Source organism: Moschus berezovskii, chromosome 6 (assembly GCF_049115385.1).
Source record: "Moschus berezovskii isolate FMDL1 chromosome 6, NW_MosBer_1.0, whole genome shotgun sequence".
In the NCBI taxonomy this organism is placed as follows: domain Eukaryota; kingdom Metazoa; phylum Chordata; class Mammalia; order Artiodactyla; family Moschidae; genus Moschus; species Moschus berezovskii.
In genome coordinates, this window is record NC_142465.1 from 73,165,648 (window position 1) to 73,189,661 (window position 24,014).

Below are 24,014 nucleotides of genomic sequence, written 5' to 3' on the forward strand. Positions count from 1 at the left end.
CAATAACTTCCTTATACTATGTCTTCTCTAAAAGGATCATTTTTTTTTCATTAAAATCTATTATGTTATTGGATAGGTATAATTGGATAGGTACTGTGGCAAAGTCATTCAGAGGGGTATCTGTCCTCCATTTTCCATATATACGCCACTTCCTTAATAATTTCTACACACATTAACTGGATAGCTTTCAAAAAGAATAAAGCATGTGATGAAGTGCTATTTATTTAACACTCATTATGTATAAAGTATATGGGGGTCTAGGTCTACAAAACAAAGACATAAAATAAAGACAGTTTTGTCCTTCCTTTATACCTTTATAAGGGAAGACACATTTACTTTAAAAGCTATAATGGCTGGCCAAATGTAAATAATGTCTTAAGAGAAGTATCAATAACATACTATAGGAATTCAGGGGAGAAAAAGTTTACCTAAGATTAGGAAAATCTATTAATTTAGAACTGAAAAATGACGATTCTGATTGACCTTCAGGGAGAGGAGGGGGATAACATAGAAATAAAAGACAAAACACACCAGCAGGTATGAGAATCAGTAAATGTTGGAGTGACTGGAATATAAGAAAGGGAGGGGCGGCTGGGAGCTTGAGGTTAAGTCTCCAAGAGGCCTGAACACCAGGCTTAAAGTCTAACTCTGTTCACTAAGCAATAGAGGCTTCCTCAGGGAGATGACAAAATAAAGTCAGGAAGAGTAAACAAAGCTTAGTTTCTTTTGTCTTGTTTGTTTTGGAGGACTGGATAGGCAGGAAGGGGGGAAATTCCATATTTACTTCAGGCATCAGAAATCAGCACATTTTCAGTTCAGTTCAGTCGCTCAGTCGTGTCCGACTCTCCGCGACCCCATGAATTACAGCACGCCAGGCCTCCCTGTCCATCACCAACTCCCGGAGTACACTCAAACTCATGTCCACAGAGTCGGTGATGCCATCCAGCCATCTCATTCTCCGTCGTCCCCTTCTCCTCCCGCCCCCAACCTTTCCCAGCATCAGAGTCTTTTCCAGTGAGTCGGGAGTTAAAGAAAGGTAGCAAGCACATTGAATGACTGTGGAGTGAACCTTAGTACACATGCCGAAGCCCACAGGACACCAGGGGAGCTATTCAAAGTCATTTCCGAATATCCAAAACTCTTAAGTGGGGAGTTAAGTGAGACTACTCAGTGTTCCGTTCTTTCAGAGCCACATAATTCACAGCCTCCATTTACAATCAAAGCCTGTGGCTGCCATGAAATCCTCTTTTTATCTCTAAAGACTGCTAAGTGTTTCCAATATATAATAGTTCAGGAATTAAACCTTTGTTTCCTAGAAGTAGGCATCCCACTCAGTAGGACGAGGGGATCTTGGAATTTTTTTAAATTAATTACTTAATTTCAATTGGAGGCTAATTACTTTACAATATTGTGGTGGTTTTTGCCATACATTGACATGAATCAGCCACGGGTGAACATGTGTCCCCACTGTCTGTGCCCATTTCGAATCTCTGCTCACAACACCCTCAGTAGGAGGATTCCAACTGCTGGTGCTATGAGGCCCCCTAGTGCTCATAATGCAAACAGTGACTTCAGAAACACCTTCAAATCAACTGGAATCAATCAGCAGCCCATTAAAACAATATCATTTTAAGGAAACAAAATGATACTGATGAAACACAAAAGATTCTGTTTTAATGAATTCATCTTGAATTATGATGCATCAATTTTCAGAACACATGCCTAGTCTAAGCAATATTTGATAATAAAACTATTTTTCAAAATTATGATCTATACAATTATCATTATATTTTTCTTTTTATTTCCTGACTTAGTTAAACACTATTGTATTGTCTATAACACTCAAAATAGTAAAATTTTTAGAGAATAACACATTTTGATTAAGTCTTTTGTAAGGAGAGTTTACCACTTGTATAATTTTTAGAAATAAATTTAAAAAGTGAGATTTTCCTCAAAAACTGATTTATCATATGAAATATCATAATATTTAGTTGTTTAATTATAACAACTGTCATATTTATAGTAACATTCTTCAATGGCTTTAACTGGGGAGACACCCTGGTATTTAGGAGGCAGCTGAGAAATGTGTTACAAATTACTTCACAGTAATTTGAGTACTCAAGTGTGCAAATACTATACCTTTATTTATTATGGGAACAAGATCTTATATTTGGGTCCTTGATCATTTATTGTCTTGTACCTTACAACACGTAGTCACATCTTATCTTCCAAAAGAGAATTTTCCTTGAATATATACATCGTCTTAATGAGTATTGCTTTTTATATCACTCATTAAATAATTTAAGGCAATTTCATATACTAAATGAAATTTCTCGTGATATCTCCAAAAGTAGCAGAAAATCACTGCCCTGGTTAGGTTAAAGCTCTTTCTTTAGGTCAAAAACATTTATCTGAGATTCTGACTTCTGTGTGTTGATTTTATATCCTGCAACTTTACTGTATTCATTGATTAGCTCTAGTAGTTTTCTGGTAGAGTCTTTAGGGTTTTCTATGTAGAGGATCATGTCATCAGCGAATAGTGAAAGCTTTACTTCTTCTTTTCCAATTTGTATTCCTTTTATGTCTTTTTCTGCTCTGACTGCTGTAGCCAAAACTTCCAGATCTATGTTGAATAGTAGTGGTGAGAGTTAGATTCTGACTTCTTCAAACCAAATGTACTTTTAGACTTATTCTAAAGTATACCATAAATCTGTCTAGAATCCATGAAAATATATGAGCACATGTGAATATATGTTGGCTTCTGGCTTGGCTGATAAACTATCTCTCTCTCTTTTTGTATTACTGTGGGTTTATATTTTCTTTTAATTTAAAAAAAAATTTTTCATCTAAAAAATGAAACTACAATCAACTTTTGGCACTAAATGTATGTCCACAAATCATATACATTTACATTGACAATAGCTCCAGAGTATAAATTTGCATTAAAACAATTCACCAGATTCTATAAATACCCAATAACTATTATCAGGAATTGCATATATAAGATAACTTCAAATTCCCACAACACTCAGGCTAATTTTCATGGTGATTTTTCAGCTGCTATTATTAATTGCCACACTGGTTTCCGATAAGGGGGGAAAAATCACTAAATTTCAAGCACAACCTTATGCTCTGAGACAACAGTGCAACATGTTTCAGAATCCTGTGTGTTGACGCCTCAGCGCTACATATTCAGAGGAGAGAATTCAAAGACTATGATAGACTTGCATTCAACCTTCCTACGAACACTGGGTAACACACATAACCTCTATGACCTTCAGTTTTCTCACCTGAAATCAGAGATGATATTCCTTATCTTTTAGAGTGTTAGATTCTTTATGAAGAGAAGTATGTGAGAACCACAACATATAGTAGTTGTACAGCAAGCAGCAGTGATTGTTCTAATCAGCCTCAACCACAGTTCCAAGGTGAAGGAACTTCACACAGATGAAGGCCACCATGAGTCATGATATTGCTCCAACAATATTTATTTAAAGAGGCTCTGAATAACGTATTATATTTAATTTCAGGTCAACTTACCAAGACAGGAGTACAAACCCTGACTTATCCAAGCTAATATGGCAAGAGTTATAAGGTCGCCAAAACTAGCAGCGATGGGTGTAGCAACATTATCAGGGTTTATACCGGTCTTCTTTGAGCCAACAATAACCCCCACCATTATTATTCCTAGGGAAAAAAAAATTCATTACTTTTTGTGCTATGGTTTAAAGAAAATCCATTCCCCTAAATACTGAAGTACACACACTAGACAAACAGCGCATCAGTTCCCGTTAGGCTGCTTAGATAAGCTGACTAAAGCAAACAAAACATTTTACTTAAATGTTTTGGTAAAGTGTCTTTCAACAAATTCCAAGTAGGGATCACAAAATATGTGAGAAGTTCAGTGTTGCATTTAGAGACCTGAAAGGCTACTGTAAAATAACATTAAAGTTTCCAATTTAGTAACATGCATGTCTTGGATGTAATATATTCATGTGTACAAAGCTCAAAGATTTTATTTTAACCCTCAAATAAAGTATGAAAATGTCAAAGAAAGGTGAGCCATATTTATACATATAGCAACTGAGAAGGAGGCCAACAAAACCAGATTTGTTTACATAGCGGTAGCCAGAAATGCTTGCCCCACTTTGTATTAAAAAGTATTGAAGTATTAGGAAGAGAAGAGTAATTAAATTTTGAACACTGGAGGTCAGAATACAAGAAGCAGTCTTTGTAAAGGATATTCTTAAACCCCAAAGTTTCTGTCTATAAACCTACAACAGAAGATGAAAATGTGACTGGGTTCTTGTACATATAAACCCTCATATTCTTGAATACAGAAATGGGAGAAAAATGGTAACATCATATCTATACCATACCGGACAGATTTTCTCATGCTAACATGTTAAGAGGATGCAGTAGAGAGAAAATTTAAGATTAGTTAATTTACATGCTAAGCATAAATTAAACCCTTGCTTAAGGTCATACAGCTTATAACAGTGTTTTTCCAACTACCCGTAAGGCCAAAATTATTAAAAGTATAAATTTTGTCTTGGTTCAGTGCCTCACATCTTATATTCTGGAGGCTTTTTCAATCTATGGACTTACCTTTTCCACAATATCATTGTAAATAGAAAAAAATAGAGCAGGAAAAACATTTAAATGTATATTATAATAATCATTCAAGATGTGATCATATAAATTTTTTTTCAAAATTAGTACATTTAAAGATCAATGTGGAAAGTTCTCCTATGACAGAATGCTATTTATAACTTTTCAGCTGAAAACAAGTTATTTTGCCATCATGGACCAGTGAAGAGTTGGGAGATAAGAAACAGATTTTAATTCTGATTTTTCTGTTAATAAGCTGATGAAACTGTACAAGCCAACTTACCTAAGTCAGTTTTCTCACCTACAAAAGGTGGTTCAATAGCATCTGCTCTATTACATATAAAGGTCAAGTTACTATAAAAGTGGAATACACATTATTCAAAATAAAAGTGTAGACATATATTTTTTAAATCTGAATTTTAAAGTTTTAAAAATCCCAGGCAATACAGATACTTGTTAGTCTGAAATTTTTTAAACAATTCTTTCTAAATGAAACTAGAGAGAAAACAGAAGCAAATGAGACTAAAGTAATAGTGTTAAATGCTTTAACACTTTTTCTTACCAGAAAACAATTTTCCAATAGCATAACTTCACTCTGCTTTACCCGTGTTAACAATCCCAGTAATACTATATAAACACAAGATACTATCCTTGGTATAATTTGAGTACTAAAACAAAATGCTTGAAAATATTTTTGTAGTCAGGTCTTAATTTTAATAAGAGCTTCTAAATTATTAGAAAAGAAAGAAAATGAAGTTGCTCAGTCATATATGACTCTTTGCAACCCCATGGACCGTAGCCTGCCAGGCTCCTCCACTCACAGTATTTTCTAGGCAAGAATACTGGAGTGGGTTGCCATCTCCTTCTCCAGGGGAATCTTTTCAACCCAGGGATCGAACCCAGGTCTCCTGCATTGCAGGCAGACTCTTTACGGTCTGAACCACCAAATTATCAGAACCTAGCCCCAAAAGTTACCTTCACTGTATGAGATCACCTGATATGAGACTTATTCCCTTTTTAACCTTGCTGGTGATATAAAATGAGAAGATGGAAATTATAAATAAAAATTAACCAGTCTTTATGATTATGATTCCATAATAAGCTAGTTCTCTAGTGTGAAGTTCATATAAATAAATCAATATAAAAATGGTATCCCAACTAAAAAACCTTCTGGCTCTTTAACATTCCATAGCCAACAGTATGCTATGTTAAGCATATGGTTATACTTCCACTGCCACAGAAACAGTAAAGGAATTTTTTTTTAAAATATAAAACTTCAAAAAATTTTAAAGAAGGGACAGCTTTTGAAATCTAGAATTCCTGGAATACCTGTTACTCAAATGGCAAGCTAGCAAATCTTCTGCATGATTTCCAGAAAGGAGCTTCTCAATTAATTTAACTTACAGAGACAAATAAAATCTCTAGGCTATTTTCCTGGTCTTGTTTGGGAGCTGTACCAGGGGACCTAAAGCCAGGACACAACCTCAGAAAGCTTGCTCTGTATGTTAAAGTTTACATGTGATACATGTAAGCTATTTGAAAAGTTGTAGATAACTTTTCTGTTTTTTTTCTTCAATAATCAAAAAATATCAGTTAAGTAAAAATAGCTAACATGGAAAATGAATAAATAGAAAGTAGAGATCGGAGAATAGACACTGACAAATTTACTTACCCTGCAGGAGCGATGCAATGAAGGCAGTTGCTACACTGCTAGAGCACAAAAGTATGGAATGATCAAGATAGTATTTTCCCTCTGGAATCCAGCCCAATATAATTGCTGCCACAGCTGCTAGGAAGCCAACTACTGTTGCTTGAACCTTAAAAAAATATTTAATAAAACCCAACTGAATTATTCATTGAGAAAACACATTTTTTTATTTGATGATGTCAATAGGCATATAAGGAGTCAAAAGAAAGTATTATATATTGTAACTGAGCTGCCTTACCTTTTGAAGAAGCTGCTACATTTTAGTTTTACTATTCCCTAAGCTAGTGGGTTCTCAAAGTGCCCTGATCTGGTAGCAATAGGTATGGAATGGGGTTTAGGAATGTATTTTTAACAAGCATCCTAAGTGACTTTGGTGGTGAAATCCATAGATCATCTAAGAAAATACCAACCTTAAGGCTGAAAAGTACCCAATCCACGTAGCTTAAGTCTGACTCTTGAGGCAATACTGGCAGGGGACTGAGTTCTATAATCAAATGATAAAGGTTTCATTCCTAGCTATACCACTTAATCTTGTGGTAAGTTATTCAACAAGCATTAATTTAGGATCTGCTATATACAAGGTGCTATGCTTGGTGTTGGGCTACAACAGTGGTCAAAACAAATTTATTCCCTGTTCTCCAGAGCTCCTGGTCAATGGGAATTAAAAAATAACTTCACAAATAGCTATAAAAACTTCAGTTCCTAACCTGAAAAACGGTAATATTGAACATGGAAGGGTTATTTTTGTATTTAAATGAATTACATGAATATATAAAGTACTTTCCACAGTGGCAGCACAAAGCAACCCTCAAAAAAAAAAAAAAGCAACTAAAAAAGTCACACTGACTGTGAACTCTTAGAATCACATTAGATGAATGCTAGAACCAACTCTTGAGAGTCCCTTGTACTGCAAGGAGATCCAACCAGTCCATTCTAAAGGAGATCAATCCTGGGTGTTCATTGGAAGGACTGATGCTAAAGCTGAAACTGCAATACTTTGGCCACCTCATGCGATGAGTTGACTCACTGGAAAAGACTCTGATGCTGGGAAAGGTTGGGGGCGGGAGGAGAAGGGGATGACAGAGAATGAGATGGCTGGATGGCATCACCGACTCGATGGACATGAGTTTGAGTGAACTCCGGGAGTTGGTGATGGACAGGGAGGCCTGGCGTGCTGTGATTCATGGGGTCGTGGAGAGTCAGACACGACTGAGCGACTGAACTGAACTGAACTGAGAACCAAAAGAAACCCTAAAGGTACCTCTAGTTCACTTATTCTTAATTGTGTTTGTGTCATGGACTCCTTTGGAGAAGGCAATGGCAACCCACTCTAGTACTCTTGCCTGGAAAATCCCATGGATAGAGGAGCCTGGTAGGCTGCAGTTCATGGGGTTGCAAAAGTCAGACACGACTGAGCACCTTCACTTTCGCTTTTCACTTCCATGCACTGGAGAAGGAAATGGCAACCCACTCCAGTGCTCTTGCCTGGAGAATCCCAGAGATGGGGGAGCCTGGTGGGCTGCTGTCTATGGGGTCGCACAGAGTCGGACAGGACTGAAGCGACTTAGCAGCAGCAGCAGCATGGACTCCTTTGACAATCTGGTGAAAGTTTTATAGATTCTAGTCTCCATGAAAACACAAATACAGTCAAAATTTTGAGCAGAATTTCTGTGTGCTCAGAGATTCTCTGAAGCTAATCCATGTACTGAAATCCATGGCTCCAGGTGAAAAATCCAAGTATTCTGATTTTGTCATAGAGTAAATTAATGGAAAAGCCAGGCTAGCAAGTCCAAATAGCCTGGATTTCAGCCCCAGATCTTTCATTGCAGCAGATTTAGTGATGAGAGTCAAGCTGCAAGCATCTCTATGCTAGTACCAGTTGTTAAGATACTTTGGCATTCTGATCCTGGTTCAGTTCAGTTCAGTCGCTCAGTCATGTCCGACTCTTTGTGACCCCATGAACTGCAGCCTCCCTGTCCATCACCAACTCCTGGTGTCTACCCAAACCCATGTCCACTGAGTCGGTGATATCATCCAACCATCTCATCCTCTGTCGTCCCCTTCTCCTCCTGCCTTCAATCTTTCCCAGCATCAGGGTCTTTTCAAATGAGTCAGTTCTTTGCATTAGGTGCCCAAAGCATTGGAGTTTCAGCTTCAACATCAGTCCTTCCAACGAACACCCAGGACTAATCTGCTTTAGGATGGACTGGTTTGATCTTCTTGCAGTCCAAGGGACTCTCAAGAGTCTTCTCCAGCACCACAGCTCAAAAGCATCAATTCTTTGGTGCTCAGCTTTCTTTATAGTCCAACTCTCACATCCATACATGACTACTAGAAAAACCATAGCCTTGACGAGATGGACCTTTGTGGACAAAGTAATGTCTGATCCTGGTTAGTAAATAATATATGTAAAAGCAATAAAATTAATAATTTAAATTCTAATACTGTGACTCCAAGGTTTTTCTTAGAAATAAAATGCAGAGTTTTTGTTTCTTGGAAATGAAATACAGAACTAGGGAGCCTATGGAAGACGTTGTAACACACAAACAGCTGAGATAAAGAAGTCTTATTCTGTAAACCTGCAAAGGAAACACCCAACTATACCCAAGAGAAGAGCAAACTCCAGGTTAAGGAGTAGCTGGGGAGATTAACAGGAGGCACAGGCCTAAATAGACATGAATGCAGGATACATCTATCCTGGTGAGGGAATGACTCTTCAATGAGACTGGGAACTCTGGGGTTTCCAATAAATAAATAAATACCTACTTTATTTGACAATTTATGGACAGGTTGAGGTGGCCACTGTGTACAACTGTGAAGAAATTCTGTGATGGTCATCTGCTTGGGATCCCATTAAACAGTCAGAAGAACACGCACGCCAGCTAATGCCAGCATGAGGTGCCTCTGTCCTCCTTCTCATCCCCCCGACCCATCCCCTCCACAGCCAGCCTCAAGTCAGAGGAGCACTGCCAGCCCACCGTACTCCCCCAGCCAGCTGTCTACTCCCTCACAAGCTGGAGCAGATAAAGCTTCAGAGATGGCACCACTGTCACCCCCTACCTGACCTTGTTTTCTTCTCCCCTCTGCTTCTGTCTACAGGTAACTAGACTCCAGCCAGTTGCTGCCTCACGGCTTATACCAACTGGGTTCTGATGAGCCCGTGTGGGGTTCCCCATTTCTCATGCATTCGTGGTGGTGGAGTGAGACAAAGACACAGACTTCAGGCTGTGGCAACTATTAGGATCAGGGAAACCCCAGCCATTTTAGCTCTCATCCTGACCAACAGTTATGGAAAGAGAGGATGACAAGGGAAGGGTGGAGACTAGGAGTGAAAGGAAGAGTTAAAAGCAGAGATGGGGACTTCCCCGGTGGTCCAGTGGTTAAGAATTCGCCTGCCAATGCAGGGGAGAGGGGCTCCATCCCTGGTCTGGAAAGATCCCACATGCTGACGAGCGACTAAGCCCATGAGTCACGACTACTGACGTCTACGCACATAGAGCCTGTGCTCTGCAACAAGAGAAGCCACTGAAATGTGAAGTCCGCGCACTGCAACTAGAGAGGCGCCCCCACTCACTGTAAATAAAGAAAGCCCACACAGCAATGAGGACCCAGCACAGCCATAAATAAATAAATAAATTTTTTTAAAAAGGATCAGCACTTAAGAAAATAAAACAAAAGCAGAGGTGGAAGATTATTAGAATAATTTATAGTCTAACTCACATTACTTAGTAAGAGTTTAGGGTATTTAAAGAATAAAATAGGATATGTTTCCAAATTTTCATTTATTAATTTATAAGTAGCCTACTGGTTGTTGGATATATTGGGTATTACTCCAGCATAGATTCCTACAGTTTCAAGCTGAAAAGGATCTTGGGTATCTCTAGTGCAATACTGTGGAAATGAAGAGGAAAATGAAACATAGAAGAAAGGCTAAATTAACAAACATTATACAGCTGGTGACTGCTAGAGCTGAGACTAGATTTCAAACTTTCTTATTTCCAACCCTGTGATCTTAGAAACACAGATACCTTTTAAAAGCCTGTATCCCCAAATTGCATTTATTTCTTTGTCTTTGAACATTACGTGAAATTTCTTTTCTGCAACCATGTTCTCAACATTATGTCTGAGTTGACCTAACATTAAAATTAGTTGAGCCAGACTTCTCCAATTGTCTAGTGGTTAAAACTCTGTACTTCCAATGCAGGGGGCACAGGTTTGACCCCTAGCATGGGAACTAAGAACCCACGTGCTGCACAGCACAGCCAAATTAAAAAAAAAAAATTTTTTTAATTAGTGAGCACTTCATAAACTCAGATTTGCTAAGGAGGTGCTGGGGGCTGCAGTCTTATGTCTTGGGGATAGCAGCAGGTAGTGGGAGAGAAAGAGATATTCCCCTGAGATTAGAAAGACCTGTAGATAATATAAACATAACTGACAATTTAATGTGTTCATTTGTATTAACACTGATAATATTAACAAACTAAGGAAAATTCAGTTTACACATCCTATCATATAAAAATGAGCAAAGTTTAATTAGAGGATTTACTTTTAAAAAGTCAAAAATAGCAAATAAGCAATGAAATGCTATATATTTATTTGTATTATTAACTCAATTAACATATTAACTCAAATTCTGGCTCTATTACACATGGGAGAAAATATTTTTTATATTTACTCTATATTTTGTATGTTATGCATTTTTCATATTTAGAAAAATATGATGTTTCTAGAAAAAGAAAACTTTCAGAAGTTATCCATTTATTCTATCATTTGTTCATAAATATATGTGTGTGGATACCCATATATATATCACTTACCTGTTTTAAAGCCAAGTTGCCAATTATTAGGTTCCACTTTTCAATGGGTGAATCCATCTTCCCAATGTTTACCTGTTAAAATGAATATTTTCATTTATCACTGAGTAAGCTATATGCCCTCTATTCTGCTTAAACAGCATATTAAGTATTAAAGCCAAAAACAATCCTTTAGTGTATCTGATGAGCTTATACCGCATATTAACTGTAATTCTAAATTCACTACAAGTCTTGCATCTCATATTCAGCTTGCCTGAGATGTTTAGAAAAAAAAAATTTTAACTTAATTACTAGCTCAAAAGAACCAGTGGACTAGTTAGTATTGTCCACCTGCCCTCCATTATCTTACAACTAACATCAAGTATCATCCTAATATGCTAAATTTTGTCTACTGAGGCCCAACATAAATAATTACATAATTTTGAGATGCCAGCATTTAATTCCACATCATGAAACTTATGCATTGACCAAAAAACCAGATGCAAATTAATAATTCATATTATATAATTTATATGAGTCATAACTGAGTCAAAATTATCAATAAAAAATTCATGTTGTTCACATATGAATGTTGATAATGTATCTCACTATTAAAATGTATATATATATCTGTTGGCTAAATGAAAGGATATTCTCCAAAAATTAATATTTTATTCACACATTCAATTGCTCTGTAAGTTAAATCATACTTTTCAACAACTTAGGATTCAAAAAACATATATCCAAATCTGACAGTTTTTCTAATGCAGTCATTTGGAAAGCAATAAGCAATCATTATTAAAAATTCACTGAGCCAAGTTTCAATTATTCATTATTTGGTTGGTTATTGAAGACAGATGAATGGGTAAAGTAGCAGATACATAAGGGTAATTATTTATGGGTAGTTAACCATGGACAAACTACAGTTTAGCTCACTGGTTTTAAACCAACAGGTTAAGTGCCACATCAAGATTTCCTGTTTCATTCTGGAAAACAGATTCTGTTCTCTAACTTCACTCTTGACTGTTGTCTCAAAGTATTGAGCAAAGGCACATATTAAGATTTTCCAGTGTTTCAGAATAATTATTCTTGCTCTCCTTACTTGTATTATTTCCTTCCTAAGCCCAGAAGTCTAAATTATTCATAAAACTTGTGTTTGTAGCTCTGGGTCTCTGCTCTAGTGAATACAGTATAAGTCATGTTTAAAGAGTGACCCTATCTCAGGTTTAGTGTTTAAGAAACAGGTATAAAAGAAATTCGTGTTATTTGTAACAACTTTTAGAAAGATGTCTACAGGTATAGGGAGCAATCTAAAATGATTCCATGAAAAAGTACAAGATGTCAAGACTTCAGAATCCCTTGATGATCAATGGAGACATACTGATTTAGTCCAGGAAAACAAAATAAGTAAACAAATAAGAAAAACTGGTTTGAGAAGCTTCATTTGTATTCTCTGCTTCCCCTCAATAGGTCTCACAGATGCTAACAAGAGTATCAGAATAGTCAATGTTAACAAAAACTTGAAAGGAAAGTCTAGCTATTACTTTCTACAAAGTAAATTTTAAAAGGAGTTAAATATTTAGACGGTTATTTAAAATGGGAGAAATAAAATGGACATTTATGTGATGAAAACAAGATTTGATATTACTACACTGTGCTGTGCTGCGCTCAGTCCCTTCAGTCGTATCTGACTCTTGGTGACCCTGTGGACTGTAGCCCACCAGGCTCCTCTGTCCATGGGACTTTTCAGGTAAGAATACTGGAGTGCGTGGCCATGCTCTGCTCTGTCTTCCCAACCCAGGGATCGAACCCACATCTTCCTGCATCTCCTGCATTGCAGGTAGATTCTTTACTGCTGAGCCACTGGGGAAGCCCCTTACTATACTACCCTCAGGTTAAATGGGCCAAAAGGGACCCCTCCCACTAGTCCCTAATATTAAAAACTAAACAAGTCTTTTCTACTTACCCCAGTTTTAAAATATATACATTTAAGGGGCTAGAAAAATTTACCCTGAGATATATGAATTGCAATTATTTGGGGCAAAAGTTATGCCAAAGAGCATGACCTCCTCGGCTTAACCCCACTCTGGGGATTCCAGAACTTTTAAGTAGGGAAAATGGACAGGAAACAAAAGAAAAACTTCTAAACTCTTCCTCTAAGATCAAAGATTGTTGACTCGATCCCAATGAAAACTAAAGTTAAGGGTGGGCTTCCCAGGTGGCAATAGTGGTAAAGAATCCACCTGGGAACGCAAGTTCGATCCTTGGGTTGGGAAGGAACTCTGGAGAAGGAAATGGCAGCCCACTCCAGTATTCTCCCATACACAGAGGAGCCTGGTGGGCTACAGTCCATGTAGCTGCAAAGACTAAGACATGACTGACCAACTGAGCACAGGAGAAGATCAGGAGGTGAGAGTTCTCACACTGGTCAGAATGACCATCACTCAAAAGTCAACCAGTAACAAATGCTGGAGAGGGTGTGGAGAAAAGGGAACCCTCTTACACTGTTGGTGAGAATGTAAATTGGTACAGTCACTATGGAGAACAGTATGGAGGTACCTCTAAAAACTAAATATAATTACCATATGATCTAGCAATCCCATTCCTGAGCATATATCCAGGCAAAATTATAATTTGAAAAGATATATGCACCATTATGTTTACAGCAGCACTATTCATAGTATCCAAGACAGGGAAACAACCTAAATATATGTCTATTGACAGATAAATGGATAAAGAAGATCTAAGGGAACACTACTCAGTCATGAAAAAGAATGAACTAATGCCATTTGCAGAAACATGGATGCAACTAGAGATTATCATACTAAGTGAAGTAAGTCAGGCAGAGAAAGATAAATACTAAAATATCACTTATATGTTGAATCTAAAATACAATACAAATGAACATACCTACGAAACAGAGACTCATAGACCTAGAGAACAGACTTGCAGTTGCCAAGGGGAAAGGAGTATGGGGTGGGGGATGGATTTGGAGTTTGGAACTAACAGTTACAAACTATTACATATAGAATGGATAAACAACAAGAAAACTATATTCAATATCCTATAAACCATAATGGAAAAGAATATGAATAAACAATGAGAAAAATTATGATTCTATTTATATGAAACTCTAAAAAGGTAGCTGAAAGAGCAGAAATTACTTGAGGTCAGAGCAGCTGGCAGCTGAATAAACAGCAAAAGCGCATCAGGGTGAGAAAAATGTTCTGTACCTTATTGATGGTGGTAGATACACATTTAATATATTTGTCAAAACTCATCAAATTATATAGTTAATATGTACATATATTATGAAATGTAAACTATACTTCAACAAATTTAACTTTTATAAAGATAATTTCATACAACAGCAATTGCTTTTATGCTCTTCAATAACATTTATATTCCCACTACCTGGTTTGGTCAAGTATTAAAATTTTTACCATATGTAGAATACTAATATATCACATATATGTTTAATAAAAAAGATCTTAATAACTCAGATAACCACGATGGTGTGATCACTCATCTAGAGCCAGACATCCTGGAAGGTGAAGTCAAGTGGGCATTAGGAAGCATCACTATGAACAAAGCTAGTGGAGGTGATGGAATTCCAGCTGAATTATGTCAAATCCTTCAAGATGATGCTGTGAAAGTGCTGCGCTCAATATGCCAGCAAATTTGAAAACTCAGTAGTGGCCACAGGACTGGAAAAGGTCAGTTTTCATTCCAATCCAAAAGAAAAGCAGTGCCAAAGGATGTTCAAATGACACAACTGCCCTCAATTCACATGTTAGCAAAGTAACGCTCAAAATTCTCCAAGCTAAGCTTCAACAGTAGGTGAACCAAGAACTCCAGATATTCAAGGTGGATTTAGAAAAGGCACAGGAACCAGAGCTCAAATAGCCAACATCTGTTGGATCATAGAAAAAGCAAGAGAATTCCACTTCTGGAAAGTGGAAAAACATCCACTTCTGCCTCACTGACTACACTAAAGCCTTTGACTGCATGGAGCACAACAAACTGGAAAATTCTTAAAGAGACACTAGACCAATCTCACCTGCCTCCTGAGAAACCTGTATGCAGGTCAAGAAGGAACAATTAGAAATTGACATGAAACAACGGACTGCTTCCAAACTGGTGAAGGAGTACGTCAAGGCTGAATATTGTCACCCTGCTCATTTAACTTATATGCAGAATACATCATGTGGAATGACAGGCTGGATGAAGCACAAGCTGGAACCAAGATGGCTGGGAGAAATATCAATAACCTCAGATATGCAGAAGACACCATCCTAATGGCAGAAAGCAAAGAGGAACTAAAGAGCCTCTTGATGAAGGTGAAAGAGGAGAGTGAAAAAGCTGGTTTAAAACTCAACATTCCAAAAAATGAAGATCATGGCATCTGGTCTCATCACTCCATGGCAAACAGACGGGGAAACAATGAAAACAGTGACAGATTTTATTTTCTTGGGCTCCAAAAATCACTGCAGATGGTGACTGCAGCCATGAAATTAAAAGACACTTGCTCCTTGGAAGAAAAGCCATGACAAACCTAGACAGCACATTAAAAAGCAGGGACATTACTTTGCCAAGAAAGGTTCAGTTCAGTTCAGTTCAGTCGCTCAGTCGGTTCCGACTCTTTGCGACCCCATGAATCACAGCATGCCAGGCCTCCCTGTCCATCACCAACTCCCGGAGTTCACTCAAACTCATGTCCATCGAGTCGGTGATGCCATCCAGCCATCTCATTCTCTGTCGTCCCCTTCTCCTCCTGCCCTCAATCCCTCCCAGCATCAAAGTCTTTTCCAGTGAGTCAACTCTTCGCATGAGGTGTCCAAAGTATTGGAGTTTCAGCTTTAGCATCAGTCCTTCCAATGAACACCCAGGACTGATCTCCTTGCAGTCCAAGGGACTCTCAAGAGGCTTCTCCAACACCACAGTTCAAAAGCATCATCAATTCTTCGGCAATCAGCTTTCTTCACAGTCCAACTCTCACATCCATACATGACCACGGGAAAAATTATAGCCACGACTAGACAGACCTTGGTTGGCAAAGTAATGTCTTTGCTTTTTAATATGCTATATAAGTTGGTCATATTTCCTTCCAAGGAGTAAGCGTCTTTTAATTTCATGGCTGCAATCAGCATCCGCAGTAATTTTGGAGCCCCAAAAAATAAAGTCTGACACTATTTCGACTGTTCCCCATCTATTTCCCATGAAGTGATGGGACCAGATGCCATGATCTTAGTTTTCTGAATGTTGAGCTTCAAGCCAACTTTTTCACTCTCCTCTTTCACTTTCAAGAGGCTTTTGAGTTCCTCTTCACTTTCTGCCATAAGGGTGGTGTCATCTGCATATCTGAGGTTATTGATATTTCTCCCAGCAATCTTGATTCCAGCTTGTGCTTCTTCCAGCCCAGCATTCCTCATGATGTACTCTGCATAGAAGTTAAATAAGCAGGGTGACAATATACAACCTTGACGTACTCCTGTTCCTATTTGGAACCAGTCTGTTGTTCCATGTACAGTTCTAACTGTTGCTTCCTGACCTGCATACAGGTTTCTTAAGAGGCAGGTCAGGTGGTCTGGTATTCCCATCTCTTTCAGAATGTTCCACAGTTTGTTGTGATCCACGCAGTCAAAAGCTTTGGCATAGTCAATGAAGCAGAAATACATGTTTTTATGGAACTCTCTTGCTTTCTCCATGATCCAGCGGATGTTGACAATTTGATCTCTGGTTCCTCTGCTTTTTCTAAAACCAGCTTGAACATCTGGAAGTTCACGGTTTACGTATTGCTGAAGCCTGGCTTGGAGAATTTTGAGCGTGACTTTACTAGCGTATGAGATGAGTGCAATTGTGCAGTAGTTTGAGCATTCTTTGGCATTGTCTTTCTTTGGGATTCAAATGAAGACTGACCTTTTCCAGTCCTGTGGCCACTGCTGAGTTTTCCACATTTGCTGGCATATTGAGTACAGCACTTTCAAAGCATCATCTTTTAGGATTTGAAATAGCTCAATTGGAATTCCATCACCTCTACTAGCTTTGATCGTAGTGATGCTTTCTAAGGCCCACTTGACTTCATATTCCAAGATGTCTGGCTGAGTGAGCACTCCATTATCTTGGTCATGAAGATCTTTTTTGTACAGTTCTGTGTATTCCTGCCACCTCTTCTTAATATCTTCTGCTTCTGTTAGATCCATACCATTTCTGTCCTTTATCAAGCCCATGTTTGCATGAAATGTTCCCTTGGTATCTCTAATTTTCTTGAAGAGATCTCTAGTCTTTCCCATTCTGTTGTTTTCCTCTATTTCTTTGCACTGATTGCTGAGGAAGGCTTTCTTATATCTCCTTGGCATTCTTTGGAACTCTGCATTCAGATGCTTATATCTTTCCTTTTGTCCTTTGCTTTTCACTTCTCTTCTTTTCACAGCTATTTGTAAGGCCTCCCCAGACAGCCATTTTGCTTTTTTGCATTTCTTTTCCATGGGGATGGTCTTGATCCCTGTCTCCTGTACAACGTCACAAACCTCCGTCCATAGTTCATCAGGCACTCTATCTATCAGATCTAGTCTCTTAAATCTATTTCTCACTTCTACTGTATAATCATAAGGCCAAGAAAGGTACATCTAGTCAAAGCTATGGTTTTCCCAGTAGTCATGTATGGATGTGAATTGCATCATAAAGAAGGCTGAGCACCAGAGAATTGATGCTTTTGAACTGTAGAGAAGACTTTTGAGAATCCCGAAGACTGTAAGAAGATCAAACCAATCAATCCTAAAGGAAATCAACCTTGAATATTCATTGGAAGGACTGATGCTGAAGCTGAAGCTCCAATACTTTGGCCACCTGATGCGAAGAACTGATTCATTGCAAAAGACCCTGATGTTGGGAAAGATTGAAGGCAGGAGGAGAAGGAGACAACAGAGGACGAGATGGTTGAATGGCCTCAGCGACTTAAGGGACATGAGTTTGAGCAAGCTCTGGGAGATGGTGAAGGACAGGGAAGCCTGGCATGCTTCAGTTCATGGGGTCACAAAGTCAGACATGACTGAGCAACTGAACGACAACGACAACGTTTAACATCATTATATAGTCATATACCCAAGACTCAATTTATGATGCCTTCAACCTTTTCCTCTTATTTTTACCTATGGAATAATTTCTAGTGATTTATCTTCAAGTTCATGAATTCTTTCTTCTGCTGTCACCAATCTGATACATTCACTCATTAAGACACATTTGTTTAATTCTTTGAACATTTTTTCCTTTAGTTCTTTGAACACATTTATATTAGCTGCTTTGGAAGCTTTTGTTAAATCCAACATCTGGACCGACTTTGAGTCATTTCCTGTTGACTGAATATGAATCACACTTTTGGGTTTGGTTTCTTTCCACTGGTGATTTCATTCAAAAACTAGACAGTATAATAATGTGTTATAATCAGTTCAGTTCAGTTCAGTCTCTCAGTCGTGTCCAACTCTCCACGACCCCATGAATCACAGCACGCCAGGCCTCCCTGTCCATCACCAACTCCCAGAGTTCACTCAAACTCATGTCCATCGAGTTGGTGATGCCATCCAGCCATCTCATTCTCGGTCGTCCCTTCTCCTCCCGCCCTCAACCTTTCCCAGCATCAGAGTCTTTTCCAGTGAGTCAACTCATCGCATGAGGTGGCCAAAGTATTGCAGTTTCAGCTTTAGCATCAGTCCTTCCAATGAACACCCAGGATCGATATCCCTTAGAATGGACTGGTTGGATCTCCTTGCAGTACAAGGGACTCTCAAGAGTCTTCTCCAACACCACAGTTCAAAAGCATCAATTTTTCGGCGATCAGCTTTCTTCACAGTCCAACTCTCACATCCATACATGACCACGGGAAAAACCATAGCCTTGACTAGACGGACCTTTGTTGGCAAAGTAATGTCTCTGCTTTTTAATATATTATCAAGGTTGGTCATAACTTTCCTTACAAGGAGTAAGCGTCTTTTAATTTCATGGCTGCAATCAGCATCTGCAGTGATTTTGGAGCCCAAAAAAATAAAGTCTGACACTGTTTCCATTGTTTTTCCATCTATTTCCCATGAAGTGATGGGACCAGATGCCATGATCTTTGTTTTCTGAATGTTGAGCTTCAAGCCAACCTTTTCACTCTTCTCTTTCACTTTCATCAAGAGGCTTTTGAGTTCCTCTTCACTTTCTGCCATAAGGGTAGTGTCATCTGCATATCTGAGATTATTGATATTTCTCCCAGCAATCTTGATTCCAGCTTGTGCTTCTTCCAGCCCAGCGTTCCTCATGATGTACTCTGCATATAAGTTACATAAGCAAGGTGACAATATACAGCCTTGACGCACTCCTTTTCCTATTTGGAACCAGTCGGTTGTTCCATGTACAGTTCTGACTGTTGCTTCCTGACCTGCATACAGGTTTCTCAAGAGGCAGGTCAGGTGGTCTGGGATTCCCATCTCTTTAAGAATTTTCCACAGTTTATTGTGATCCACACAGTCAAAGGCTTTGGCATAGTCAATGAAGCAGAAATACATGTTTTTCTGGAACTCTCTTGCTTTCTCCATGATCCAGCGGATGTTGGCCATTTGATCTCTGGTGCCTCTGCCTTTTCTAAAATCTGCTTGAACTTCTGGGAGTTCATGGTTCACATAGTGCTGAAGCCTGGCTTGGAGAATTTTGAGCATGACTTTACTAGCGTGTGAGATGAGTGCAATTGTGCGGTAGTTGGAGCATTCTTTGGCATTGCGCCTTTCTTTGGGATTGGAATGAAGACTGACCTTTTCCAGTCCTGTGGCCACTGCTGAGTTTTCCAAATTTGCTTGCATATTGAGTGCAGCACTTTCACAGTATCATCTTTCAAGATTTGAAATAGCTCCACTGGAATTCCATCACCACCACTAGCTTTGTTCGTAGTGATGCTTTCTAAGGCCCACTTGACCTCACATTCCAAGGTGTCTGGCTCTAGGTCAGTGATCACGTTATCATGACTATCTTGCTCGTGAAGATCTTTTTTGTACAGTTCTTCTGTGTATTCTTGCCACCTCTTCTTAATATCTTCTGCTTCTGTTAGGTCCCTACCATTTCTGTCCTTTATCAAGCCCTTCTTTGCATGAAATGTTCCCTTGGAATCTCTGATTTTCTTGAAGAGATCTCTTGTTTTTCCTATTCTGTTGTTTTCCTCTATTTCTTTGCATTGATCACTGAGGAAGTCTTTCTTATCTCTCCTTGCTATTCTTTGGAACTCTGCATTCATATACTTATATCTTTCCTTTTCTCCTTTGCTTTTCGCTTCTCTTCTTTTCACAGCTATTTGTAAGGCCTCCTCAGACAGCCATTTTGCTTTTTTGCATTTCTTTTCCATGGGGATGGTCTTGGTCCCTGTCTCCTGTACAATGTCACGAACCTCCGTCCAGAGTTCATCGAACCTCCGTCCAGAGTTCATCAGGCACTCTATCATCTAGTCCCTTAAATCTATTCCTCACTTCCACTGTATAATCATCAGGGATTTGATTTAGGTCATACCTGAATGCTCTAGTGGTTTTCCCTACTTTCTTCAATTTCAGTCTGAATTTGGCAATAAGGAGTTCATGATCTGAGCCACAGTCAGCTCCTGGTCTTGTTTTGCTAACTGTATAGAGCTTCTCCATCTTTGGCTGCAAAGAATATAATCAATCTGATTTCGGTGTTGACCATCTGGTGATGTCCATGTGTAGAGTCTTCTCTTGTGTTGTTGGAAGAGGGTGTTCGCAATGACCAGTGCATTCTCTTAACAAAACTCGATTAGCCTTTGCCCTGCTTCATTCCGTGCTCCAAGGCCAAATTTGCCTGTTACTCCAGGTGTTTCTTGACTTCCTACTTTTGCATTCCAGTCCCCTATAATGAAAAGGACATCTTTTTTGGGTGTTAGTTCTAAAAGGTCTTGTAGGTCTTCATAGAACCGTTCAATTTCCGCTTCTTCAGCGTTACTGGTTGGGGCATAGGCCTGGATTACTGTAATATTGAATGGTTTACCTTGGAAACGAACAGAAATCATTCTGTCGTTTTTCAGATTGCATCCAAGTACTGCATTTCGGACTCTTTTGTTGACCATGATGGCTACTCCATTTCTTCTAAGGGATTCCTGCCCACAGTAGTAGATATAATGGTCATCTGAGTTAAATTCACCCATTCCAGTCCATTTTAATTCACTGATTCCTAGAATGTCTACGTTCACTCTTGCCATCTCCTGTTTGACCACTTCCAATTTGCCTTGATTCATGGACCTAACATTCCAGGTTCCTATGCAATACTGCTCTTTACAGCATCGGACCTTGCTTCTACCATTGGTCATATCCACAACTGGGTATTGGTTTTGCCTTTGCTCCATCCCTTTATTCCTTCTAGAGTTACTTCTCCACTGATCTCCAGTAGCATAACTCTGGATAATGTTATGTTCTCCTGAGGATGACTGGATTTTCCTTCTAATAGGCAGTTAATTGGTCTAGACTCAAACTGCAAACCACTATCTCTCCCACATGGTGCAGTAGTTCATATCGCTGCTTGGTATTTCAGCTACCAACTACTGCTTTTCAGCTCAGCTTTTGGGGAGGGTCTCTCCTGCACCTATGTAATTTAATGGTCAGCCAAAGATTTGGACAGAATTAATGCTCAGATTGACTATGCCAAAGCCTTTGACTGTGTGGATCACAATAAACTGTGGAACATTCTGAAAGAGATGGGAATAACAGACCACCTGACCTGCCTCTTGAGAAACCTGTATGCAGGTCAGGAAGCAACAGTCAGAACTGGACATGGAACAACAGACTGGTTCCAAATAGGAAAAGAAGTACGTCAAGGCTGTATATTGTCACCCTGCTTATTTAACTTATATGCACAGTATATCATGAGGAACGCTGGGCTGGAAGAAGCACAAGCTGGAGTCAAGACTGCCGGGAGAAATATCAATAACCTAAGATATGCAGATGACACCACCCTTATGGCAGAAAGTGAAGAGGAACTCAAAAGCCTCTTGATGAAAGTGAAAGAGGAGAACGAAAAGTTTGGCTTGAGGCTGAACATTCAGAAAACAAAGATCATGGCATCTGGTCCCATCACTTCATGGGAAACAGATGGAAAAACAGTGGAAACAGTGTCAGACTTTATTTTTTTGGGCTCCAAAATCACTGCAGATGCTGATTGCAGCCATGAAATTAAAAGACGCTTACTCCTTGGAAGGAAAGTTATGATCAACCTAGACAGTATATTAAAAAGCAGAGACATTACTTTGCCAACAAAGGTCCATCTAGTCAAGGCTATAGTTTTTCCAGTGGTCATGTATGGATGTGAGAGTTGGACTGTGAAGAAAGCTGATCGCCAAAGAATTGATGCTTTTGAACTGTGGTGCTGGAGAAGACTCTTGAGAGTCCCTTGTACTGCAAGGAGATCCAACCAGTCCATTCTAAAGGAGATCAATCCTGGGTGTTCATTGGAAGGACTGATGCTAAAGCTGAAACTCCAATACTTTGGCCACTTCATGCGTCGAGTTGACTCACTGTAAAAGAGTCTGATGCTAAGAGGGATTGGGGGTGGGAGGAGACGGGGACGACAGAGAATGAGATGGCTGGATGGCAACACCGACTCGATGGACATGAGTTTGAGTGAACTCTGGGAGTTGGTGATGAACAGGGAGGCCTGGCGTGCTGTGATTCATGGAGTAGCAAAGAGTCGGACACGACTGAGAGACTGAACTGAACTGCATGCTCAGATTGGGGGGGCTCATCCTCTTTGCTGTTCTCTTGCTGTTGGGATTTCCCCATAAATTTCCACCTGCTCTGTCAGCTTCAAGCTCTGTTATCTGATAATTCATATTACCAAAACTTCATTTTTCTGCCGCTATGGGTATGCATAGTAACAGAAGGCACTTAGTCAAAAAATGCAAAAATTCAAATTTTAGCCAGTGTATTTGTCTTTCAAGTATAGGATGCTCCACATTTTTGCCTACTTTTCTTCTTTTTTTTCTTTTGCCAGACTCCTTGAACTTTGCCACCTCAAGTTGGGAAGACTATTGGTTTTCTACCACATGAGATTGGGGAATTCCATCAAGAAAAAGAAGCCACTAATTTTGCCATTCTTACCCACTGCAGTTATGGTCTCTTAAGGGTAAACTCTAGTTTCTATTTGGTTTTGTAGGCTTTCAATAATCTACAAATAATCTATTATCCAGATTTTATAACTGTTATTCTCTGAGAAGGTTCACTCAACCACTTTATTCTGTCATTAACTGAATTTGGAACAGTATTAGCATGTTACATGCTTGAAATATTTGATAATAAAACTTAATATGCTAAAACACACACAACCCCTAATATCTTTCTGAATGTACAAGGGTGAAGCATGTGTTTATAATCCTGATTGTGATGATGGTTTCACAGGTATATACTATGTATTGAAACTCATCAAACTGAACTTGTCTGGTTTCTTGTATGTTGATTATACCTCAAAAAAACTATAAAGAAGAGGAGAGAGCTTAAAAATCTAGTTGATTAAAACTGTTCTTGATTAAACTTAAGCAGTTCCACTCCACAAAATTATGACTATGGGTCAGTAGTTATAACTTAAAAAACATATCTTAAAATTAAGAACTATTAATAATAGGAATATGCACTCTTACTTGTATCTAACAGTGAGGGTATGACAATAACACATAAAATTCAAAATTATGCCAAATTTAGGAAAAAATACTGAGACTGTAACAGTACCTACATTATGTCAGAGTTATTAATGTCATTATTGGGGACTTTCTTTTTTTAATTTAGAATTTTTGCAGTTTGAACGGAAAGTCTAATGTAAAATTATTATGGAAAGAGGTTTTTTCCAACTTCATATGCCTCCACTGGAATGTAAGCTCAAAG

The 24,014-nt window shown here is 38.7% G+C and overlaps 1 protein-coding gene across 9 annotated transcripts in view; it reads right to left on the minus strand.

Annotated features, from left to right (window-relative positions):
• Positions 1 to 24,014, minus strand: part of SLC41A2 (solute carrier family 41 member 2) — a 158,833-nt gene that overhangs the window by 56,012 nt on the left and 78,807 nt on the right. For all 9 annotated transcript variants that reach the window (XM_055394189.2, XM_055394186.2, XM_055394190.2 and 6 more), the window contains 3 exons: positions 11,137 to 11,208; positions 6,284 to 6,428; positions 3,541 to 3,687 (listed from right to left, as the gene is read on the minus strand). In XM_055394189.2, coding sequence (XP_055250164.2) covers positions 3,541 to 3,687; positions 6,284 to 6,428; positions 11,137 to 11,208 — 364 coding nt within the window. The remainder of the gene's footprint in view (positions 1 to 3,540; positions 3,688 to 6,283; positions 6,429 to 11,136; positions 11,209 to 24,014) is intronic.